The sequence below is a fragment of the Oncorhynchus mykiss genome, chromosome 30, assembly GCF_057628025.1.
Source record: "Oncorhynchus mykiss isolate SJ-2025 chromosome 30, ASM5762802v1, whole genome shotgun sequence".
Lineage (NCBI taxonomy): Eukaryota > Metazoa > Chordata > Actinopteri > Salmoniformes > Salmonidae > Oncorhynchus > Oncorhynchus mykiss.
The window spans coordinates 24,081,201-24,091,763 of record NC_143051.1 but is presented as its reverse complement, the minus strand read 5'-3'; the positions used below and the strand labels follow the sequence as shown (position 1 = coordinate 24,091,763).

The following is a 10,563-nucleotide window of genomic DNA, read 5'->3' as shown; positions in this document are numbered from 1 at the left end:
AAATACCAATGTATATGATATCCCTGAAGTGCCCGCATATCTGTGTATTCATTTGACTGAAAATAAATTAAGTGATGTAACATTATTTGAAATGCAAAACTGAGAACATGTAGGGGCCTCTGTGAACAACATGGAGATATGTTTGAGTATTATTGGCTATTAAGTGGCTGTGTGTAAAAAGTAATGTTACACATATTATATTGAACAAAAATATGAACAACAATTTCAAAGATTTTGTTCAAATTAAACTTTTTTTGTCACATGCACCGAACAAGTGTAGACCTTACTGGGAAATGCTTACTTACCGGCCCTGAACCAACAATGCAGTTCAAAGAAGTGTTAAGATAATATTTACCAAACAAACTAAAGTAAAAAATTATTAAAAAGCAACACTCTAAAATAACAATAACGAGGCTATATACAGGGGGCACCGGTACCGAGTCAGTGCGCAGGGGTACAGGTTAGTTGAGGCAATTTGTACATGTAGGTCGGGGTACAGTGACTATGCATAGATAATAAACAACAAGTAGCAGCAGTGTACAAAACAAATGGGGGGGGTCAATGTAAATAGTTACAGTTCATATAAGGAAATCAGTCAAATCAGGCCTGGGATGGCATAGGCCCACCCACTTGGGAGTCAGGCCCACCCAATGGGGAACTAGGCCCAGCCAATCAGAATTTGTTTTCCCACAAAAGGGCTTTATTATAGACAGAAATACTCCTAATCGCTTCTTTAGTAAAATAGAAAAGAGGATAAGGTGAAAAAAGCTGCCTATTTAACTGAAATAAATCCTGTGTACCCACTTATGTAACCTTCTGACCCTCTTCAGAGGTGTCAAACAGAGACCAACAGATTAGGAGATTGAATCGAAAATCTAATTTTAGGGTTTTGATGTGGAGTTTTTTTATAACCTGTTGATTAAGTAATATTCCTTATAACACATACAATGGACTACACCTATCCACAGTTGATTAATCCTTTTGTTAAAAAAAAAAAAGTATGCAAGTGAAAGTAGGCTAGTTTGAACTATTAGGCTACGTTTTACATGTGATAGCCTGAATAGAGATATAACATTTTGACAGCTCTTCTCTCTTTAGACTGTAACCATTTTGATTTAAGCATGTGTTTTAATAATGTACTCTGCATCAGATCTGAAGTCATCTTCAGAGTAGAACACGTGGACAGAAAAAACGGAGTCGTCGGTCAGGTTAGAGCCACGCCCCCCTGGTGTGACGATGAGACCAGCTGGTGTTTAATCCGAACACGATTCTGCAGCATCAATTTGCCACTGGACAGTTCCTCTAGGCAAACTGATCGGTGTGGACTGTTAATATACCTGAATACTCAGCAAGGAAATAACACCAGTAAGCTTCATGACAAAAATGGAGTGAGAGACAGCTGAAGAATTGGACCTGCGAGGGGAACCGCTGTTTTGTGCATATGTTCTATCTATTTTAATCGCGAAAAAGCAAATACACGACAATATACTACGGCTCATATGTTTGTCAATGAGTAAAAACAGTATTGAATGCAGGGCATGTATCTAAGCAATAGTCGACCAATCACACTGTAGGCTACTTTTCCACGTTGCGCGCCTGCTGCTGTGGTGCGGCTGCTTTCGCCGCTCTGCCCGGTCTATCCACGGTCTCTAGGCTTCGAAGCCACGGTGAATTGCACTGCCAACTGAGCCGCAGCCATGGGTGGGAATTTGGGGTGCCACCGCTCGATCCCCAAAGACCCGACGGATTTCAGCAACAGCAAGCGCAAGTTTAGCGCAGCGTGCAACTTCAGCCACATCCTCGTGAACCAGGAGAGGTTGAATATCAACACGGCCACCGAGGAGGAGCTGATGACTCTACCGGGAGTGAACCGTATGGTAGCGCAGAATATCGTGCAGTATCGGGACTGCATTGCGGGGTTTAAAAAGGTAGAAGATTTGGCTCTCGTGAGTGGAATTGGTGCCGGAAAACTGGAGATCATCAGACTGGAAATATGCGTTTCGAGCAGGACGAGTTCGTCCCAACACTCGCCGTCGTCGCTGCGTAAAGACTTCGAGCCCCACCTGTCATGCACAGGTATGAACATCAATACCGCCACACCGGCGCAGCTCATGAGCATCCGTGGCATCACGGGTAAAATAGCGAATAACGTAGTAGAATACAGGTTAGAAAACGGTCCGTTTAAAAGCATCGAAGACTTGGTGAGGGTCAATCACATAAACTCGTCTCTATTGGACAAAATCCGCTTTCAAGTGTATGTGGAGCGTTCCAGAACACCTTCCACCAATACCAACGGGGGGTTGACATACACCACCAAGTCTCATCCGAGCCCCACATCGTTCAGTCTCCTGAGTGAGGACCTGGATCTCCCAGCCGGGGGGCCGACTCGGATCATGTCGGTGCGGCCCGACGTGGAGCCTCCTTCAGGGATGCGGGAGGGGAAGGCGGTGGTCAGGGTGGCTACCTGGAACCTCCAGAACTGCTCCTGTGAAAAAGCCAACAACCCTGGCATCAAAGAGGTCGTGTGTATGACACTACTTGAAAATGAGTAAGTATTGATCTGAAACCTACAAACTGTCATTTTAATAGACATATGTTGTCCTGACATAATGACATGTCCATTGTACAGAGTAATCTACAATGTATAAAATATTTAGGAACAACTTCCTAATATTGAGTTGTGCACCCCCTTTTGCCCTCAGAACAGCCTAACTTTGTTGGGACATGGACAATACACAGCCTGCTCTCATAGATTAGATATAACATGGTAAATGTAAATCCGAGTCACTCAAATGAGTATATTATGTTTTGTATGGTTACTTTAATAAGGGTGGTTGATCACGGTGGATGGGTGGGCATATACAGTTGAAGTAGGAAGTTTACACACACTTATGTTGGGAGTCATTAACTCGTTTTTCAACCACTCCACAAATTTCTTGTTAACAAACTATAGTTTTGGCAAGTCGGTTAGGACATCCACTTTATGCATGACACAAGTAATTTTTCCAATTGTTTACAGACAGATTATTTCACTTATAATTCACTGTATCACAATTCCAGTGGGTCAGAAGTTTACATACACTAAGTTGACTGTGCCTTCAAACAGCTTGGAAAATTCCAGAAAATTATGTCTTGGCTTTAGAAGCTTCTGATAGACTAATTGACATAATTTGAGTCAATTGGAGGTCTACCTGTGGATGTATTTCAAGGCCTACCTTCAAACTCAGTGCTTTGCATCACAGGAAAGGAAAATAAATCAGCCAAGACCCCAGGAAAAAAACTGTAGACCTCCACAAGTCTGGTTCATCCTTGGGAGCAATTTCCAAACGCCTGAAGGTACCACGTCCATCTTTACAAAGAATAGTACGCAAGTATAAACACCATGGGACCACGCAGCTGTCATACTGCTCAGGAAGAAGACTGTAATCTGTACCTGATAGAGTAGGTGTATTCGGAAGTAAGCCGTCTTGCATGAGACTCATTGGGAAGAGGAGACTAGAGCAGACCCATAAGTTTTGACTGAACGGATGCACATATGTGTGCCCCAGGACCATCCATTTACTTTGTGCTGGTATAATTTATGCTATGAAATTCTGCGATTTCATTGGGGCAGTTCCCCCTCATAGCAAATAGCTGGAATAACACACCAAGCAATGTTTGCATGGCCTATGCACCTATGGAAGCGGAGCTGTTGACGCTGGCAGTCCTTGAGGGGCAGAGTAGTATAAAAATAAATAAAAAAATGAAACAGGAATATATACATATTTACTGCACTTTTATGAGCATTTTAAAACATAATCCATGAATGATATAATATACACTGGTGTACAAAACAATTAGAACGCTTGCTCTTTCCATGACAGACTGAGCAGGTGAAAGCTATGATACTTGTTAAATGCACTTCAATCAGTGTAGATGAAGGGGAGGAGACTGATTGATTGTCTGTATACCATTCAGAGGGTGAAGGTGCAACTCAGTATTAGGAAGATGTTCACAATGTTTTGTACACTTTCTATATAACATTTTTGTCAATCACAAGTGGGGGGCAGTCACTAACGCCCTAATGGGTGGCTGCCCCTGAATCTGCTACCGTCAGAACGGGTGTACCTGTCATGGTAATTTCGGCGCCCAGAGTCAAATCTTACACGCAGTCCCAAATCCAATCTGTCACGAGAGAGTACTGTCGTCATGCACATGATCCCCTCGTGTCTTTCGCTTAATATAAAGAACACTAAATACTGCCCCCACCCTAGTCTATAAAAAGTACACTCACGCACACGTATTTATTTTACTAAACTTCTAATTGATTCCCATTGAAAATCCTATTTTCCCGAACTTCTAACCTTAATTCTAACCATAAACTTAACCCCTAAGCCTAAAAATAGCTTTTTTCCTTTTGGGGACCCCACTTGTTCAAATTTTTGTTTTTGTTTACTCTTGTGAGTTCTTCTGGTCCCCACAAGTATAGTTAAACATGCCCACATACACACCTACTAATGCAGAACTGAAAGTCCTACATGCACTACAATCAGAGAAAACAAAGCCCTTTCATAATGATTTTGACCACCGTTAGCACAGTACTTTGACCCCAGATACTTCCCTCCTTCCTCGTCTTCCTCTGTACAGGTTTGGAAGCGAAAGCTATTTTCAAAGCTATGATACTTCCCCTGGCTGTCCCTCCCTTTTCCTGCGTTCTGTCAGCCTGTAGGTGGGGGTCCTGGCTGGGGACATCGACGTGTAGAGAGGAGAGGGAACAACGGGAGAGAATGGGAGCAAGGGAGGGCGAGAAGGTGGATGGGAATAGAGCGAGGGAAGAAATAAGGGGAAAGGGAGGTGTAGTGAGGGAAGTGGGAGAGGGTGTTTTCTGTTTGCTTAGCGCTGAGCTGTGGAGCGAAAGATCACAGGCAGCAGGGCTGATACTTGAGTTTACAGTGCAGGCTGAGCTGGATTGTCTTGGCCTGCCTCCAGCTAGCACAGGGAGCGAGTCACTGGAGTTCAATGAACTCCTCCGCTCTGTGCTGCACCACACGGAACCAAAGGTTAGACAGACAATCGTAAACCAGTGCAGACCAGCCTGACGCAGCCTTGGAGGAGAGGAACACCCCTCGAGTTGTGTAATGAGTCAGCTGAGCGGTTGGTTTTCCTTCTACCAGTCCCTGGCTGAGACACAGACGGAGACTAAGGGAAAAGGGAAGTGGCCCCATCAGGCTAACTAGCTAGCAGGGACATGACAGGGATAGGGAGGTTACTATAGGCTAGCAGGGACATGACAGGGAGGTTACTATAGGCTAGCAGGGACATGATAGGGATGTTACTATAGGCTAGCAGGGACATGACAGGGATAGGGAGGTTACTATAGGCTAGCAGGGACATGACAGGGAGGTTACTATAGGCTAGCAGGGACATGATAGGGATGTTACTATAGGCTAGCAGGGACATGACAGGGATAGGGAGATTACTCTAGGCTAGCAGGGACATGACAGGGATCGGGAGATTACCATTAGCTAGCAGGGACATGACAGGGATAGGGAGTTACTATAGGCTAGCAGGGACATGATAGGGATAGGGAGGTTACCATTAGCTAGCAGGGACATGACAGGTGATAGGGAGATTACTCTAGGCTAGCAGGGACATGACAGGGATAGGGAGATTACCATTAGCTAGCAGGGACATGACAGGGATAGGGAGTTACTATAGGCTAGCAGGGACATGACAGGGACAGGGAGGTTACTATAGGGTAGCAGGGACATAATAGGGATAGGGAGGTTACCATCGGCTAGCAGGGACATGACTGGGATAGGGAGGTTACCATAGGCTAGCAGGGACATGACAGGGAGGTTACTATAGGGTAGCAGGGACATAACAGGGATAGGGAGGTTACCATCGGCTAGCAGGGACATGACAGGGAGGTTACTATAGGCTAGCAGGGACATGACATGGAGGTTACTATAGGGTAGCAGGGACATAACAGGGATAGGGAGGTTACCATCGGCTAGCAGGGACATGACAGGGATAGGGAGGTTACCATAGGCTAGCAGGGACATGACTGGGATAGGGAGGTTACCATAGGCTAGCAGGGACATGACAGGGATAGGGAGGTTACTATAGGCTAGCAGGGACATGACAGGGAGGTTACTATAGGGTAGCAGGGACATAACAGGGATAGGGAGGTTACCATCGGCTAGCAGGGACATGACAGGGAGGTTACTATAGGCTAGCAGGGACATGATAGGGAGGTTACTATAGGCTAGTAGGGACATGACAGGGAGGTTACTATAGGCTAGCAGGGACATGACAGGGAGGTTACTATAGGCTAGCAGGGACATGACGGGGAGGTTACTATAGGCTAGCAGGGACATGACAGGGATAGGGAGGTTACTATAGGCTAGCAGGGACATGACTGGGATAGGTAGGTTACTATAGGCTAGCAGGGACATGACGGGGATCGTAAGGTTACTACAGAAATGCTGTAATGTCAGTTTTGCAAGATCGGTGCCATGCATTGCAATATTGATTTGTGCAATTTTTTCACTTTGGCTGTCACGAGAGGCAACTTCTTTTTTCTGAGCTAGTGGTTGAGGATCTTGTCAGTGTTATGCAATAACTACTGTGGATATTAGATTTGGACATAAATGAGTAAAAACTAAGAAACCACATAGGTTAACCTTGGATGTGCAGCTCTTGGGAAAATAAACCCGCATGCTGCCCTAAACATACTCTCTCTCTAGGTCAACCTCAACAGGGTTAGTGAAAAAGAACTTCCAAGGTTTCAATGTGTCTGAACTGATTTGATGTACTGAGGAATCCACTCTTGTTTTTACATTGAGGGAAAATGAACAACTGCTTTCACTGCAGTCTGAACTTCTATACAATCATCCCTAAAAAAAACTCCCCCCACCCCAAGGCATGTCTGACACACTGACGACAGGGGTGTGGATTAGAGACCTATTGGAATGTGTTCTGATTTTCATCATTAGTGAGGTTTGTCATTAGAACCCTGACAGTGTTTCTGATATAAATCGATTCAACCGGACCAACCCAATAACAGAAACAATGTGTTCTGTGTTCATCTGAATGGACATGATCTGATAACGGAAAATCGGATCAGCGTATCTAGTTAGCTATTCAAAGGTCAGTCGATCAGTCTTGTAATGTAATCATCCAATGATTCCCATCACCACACAATCTCTGGACAAGATCTTCCCGACTTCTAAACAGATTACTGGTATTACAGATCAACTGTGTTCTCTCGCTTCTAATATTGAAGCATTCTGTTCTTTCCGTACATATTTATCCGTGGAAGAAGTGGTCAGAAAGTGATTTTTAAGACCTGAATGCCAAAACATTTAGGATGGAGGTGTTCAAAGTTGACCCATTTTGCATACCCTACCATGAGACATCCATGCCTTCATCACTGCAAAAGATAAATGTTTGATATCATTTAAAAGATTACAAACAGTGTTGTCAAACTATATTTGATACTTTCTTGAAAAAACACAGCATCCTGTATTCAAGAGTCGATGGTGGGCACAGCACAAGCACCGCCGATGTAAAATAGGGTCCAGGCTACAACGTATGTGAAAATTGTAACAAAATCAGAGTTTAACATAAATGATCTAAAAACGCGTAAAGGCAGGTGTTGGTGCTGCCTGCCTGCCACTCACCATGTTAATCCCTGTCCTAGTACATGATGGGAAGGTCACATCTACAACAGCAGGTCTGTCCCCCGACTCACAGAACAGACTGCCTTTTAAAACAGACAGCATGACTATGTGCTGGACTCTACTGCAATGGTACACACCCTCTGTGCACCCCAATGAAATCGGGAGCTATCTGAGAGGCACCGTTTCTCTCAGCCCTGTCAGCGTGTTTTGTGTGTGTGTGTGTGTGAGACAGGATGATGCTGAGGTCATGAGCGGTGGTGTTGGGGAGGTCGCCGCTGACAGGAATGTGTGTGTGTGTGTGTGTGTGCTCTTAACACTCAGCGCAAGCGCCAGAGGGAGAAGGTGCTGGTGGAAGAGTCCATCAGCGCAGCAGTTTGTGGCAACAGACTGCGTGAGAAGCATTGCTCAGAAAACACTGCTCCTCTCAGTGCCAGGACAGGAGCCATCATTCCCAGTCCCTTCTGTTGCTGTAACAGTTTACACTGGTACACTCTATCTTGAAACCAGTATTGCACCGGTTCTCAATTGACCTGAAAACCAAGCTACACTGATACACCATCTCTCAAACCAGTCTGCACTTATACACCACTATATAGTACAGTAGACTGAGACAGGATTATTCCAAGGTGACCTTCATGCTGCAGTTCGTTTATTTTAGTTACAAAACGATATCAGTGTTATCAGATTTACTCTTATCTGACAAATACAGACTTTTCCTTCATTGTGTATTCAGTGTGTGTGTGCGTACGTCTACAGTAGATTTCCTACCCAAGTAAATCATTCTAAGTTTCTGCGTGACAGTGGGTCTTTTCTCCATTGTAATGACATTGAGGGATTACAGTTTCTCTCTGAGCCGTATATAGTGTGACTCTGCTCTCCCTCTTCTCTGATGCAGTGTGGATCTTTAAGACCTTTGCTGCAAGCCCCCTCCAACTTTTTTCATTCTGTGTGTGTGCGCACACACTCGCTCTCACTTGTTTGTACATTGCAGTAGAGCCCTTTACTCATTCTTTTTAATGTTTTTTTTGGTGCTTGCCTTAATCGTTGACAGGGTGAATTTGTTAATCTGCCTATCCTGTCGAGCTGTGAGGAGAATTGAGTGAGCATTGGAGGAGTTTGAACACAATAACATCCTGTTATTTTTATACATTTTGTTACGTTAGTCTTATTCTGAAATTCATTGAAGAGGAACATGTTTTATTTAATCTGCACACAGTACCCGATAATGGCATGGTGAATTTTTGGGGGGGAAATTTTTAGCAAATGTATAAAAAATTTGAAAAACACCTTATTTACACAAGTATTCAGACCCTTTGTTAAGAGACTCAAAATTGAGCTCAGGTCCTTCCTCTTTCCATTGATCATCCTTGATGTTTCTACAACTTGATTGGAGTCCACCAGTGGTAAATTCAATTGATTGGACATGATTTGGAAAAGCAACACACCTATCTATATGAGGTCCCTCAGACAGTGCATATCAGAGCAAAAACCAAGCCATGAGGTCCAAGGAATTGTCCGTAGAGCTCCGAGACAGGATTGTGTCGAGGTACAGATCTGGGGAAGGGTACCAAAAACAATTCTGCCGCATTGAAGGTCCCTAAGAACACAGTGGCTTCCATAATTCTTAAATGGAAGAAGTTTGGAATCACCAAGACTCCTAGAGATTCCTAGAGCACCATTCCTACGGTGAAGCATGGTGGTGGCAGCATCATGCTGTGGGGATGTTTTTCAGCGGCAGGGACTGGTAGACTAGTCAGGATCGCGGGAAAGATGAATGGCGCGAAGTACAGAGATCCTTGATGAAAACCTGCTCCAGAGCGCTCAGGACCTCAGACTGGGGTGAAGGTTCACCTTCCAACAGGACAACGACCCTAAGCACACAGCCAAGACAATGCAGGAATTGCTTCGGAACAGGTCTCCAAATGTCCTTGAGTGGCCCAGCCAGAGCCCAGACTTGAACCCGATTGAACATCGCTGAAGAGACTTGAAAAGAGCTCTACTGCGACGCTCCCCATACAACCTGACAAAGCTTGAGAGGTTCTGTAGAAAAGAATAGGGGGAAACTCCACAAATACAGGTTTGACAAGCTTGTAGCATCATACTCAAGGCTGTAATTGCTGCTAAAGGTACTTCAACAAACTACTGAGTAAATGGTGTGATTAAAATCTATTTAGCCTCAAATAAATAATGAAAGGAACAAGGAACTTAAACGTTGGCTTTCTTACATGGCACATATTGCACTTTTACTTCTCCAACACTTTACTGTTGCATTATTTAAACCAAATTGAACATGTTTCATTATTTGAGGCTAAATTGATTTTATTGATGTATTAAGTTAAAATAAGTGTTCATACAGTATTGTTGTAATTGTCATTATACAAATACATTTAAAAAATCGGCCGATTAATCTGCATCTGCTTTTTTTGGTCCTCAAGTCGGTATCGGCATTGAAAAATCATAATCGGTCAACCTCTAGTTTTTACTTTGTCATTATGGGGTATTGTGTGTATATTGCTGAGAATTATACAGTATATATTTTTAAATACATTTTAGAATAAAGCTGTAACAATGTGAAAAAGTCAAGGGGTCTGAAGCTGGTTGAGAGAATGCAAAGTGTGCAAATCTGTCATCAAGGCAAAGGGTGGCTACTTTGAAGAATCTCAAAAGTAAAATATATTTTGATTTGTTTAACCCTTACTACATGACTCCATAGATGTCTTATTTCATAGTTTTGATGTCTTCCTACAATGTAGAAAATATAGTCAAAATAAAGAAACCCTTCAATGAGTAGGTGTGTCCAAACTTCTGACTGTGTGTGTAAATTCCACTCTCCTGTAAGGTCGTGGTCACACTAGCATCAGGCCCCATGTGTGCACTGCAGCCAGTACACCCGTGGTCA

The 10,563-nt window shown here is 43.7% G+C and overlaps 1 protein-coding gene across 1 annotated transcript in view; it reads left to right on the top strand.

The window, feature by feature from the left end:
- The first annotated feature begins 743 nt into the window (after positions 1–743).
- Positions 744–10,563, top strand: part of LOC110488147 (endonuclease/exonuclease/phosphatase family domain-containing protein 1) — a 28,277-nt gene continuing 18,457 nt past the window's right edge. Inside the window, exon 1 of the mRNA XM_036971216.2 lies at positions 744–2,548. Coding sequence (XP_036827111.1) covers positions 1,698–2,548 — 851 coding nt within the window. The 5' untranslated portion in view covers positions 744–1,697. The remainder of the gene's footprint in view (positions 2,549–10,563) is intronic.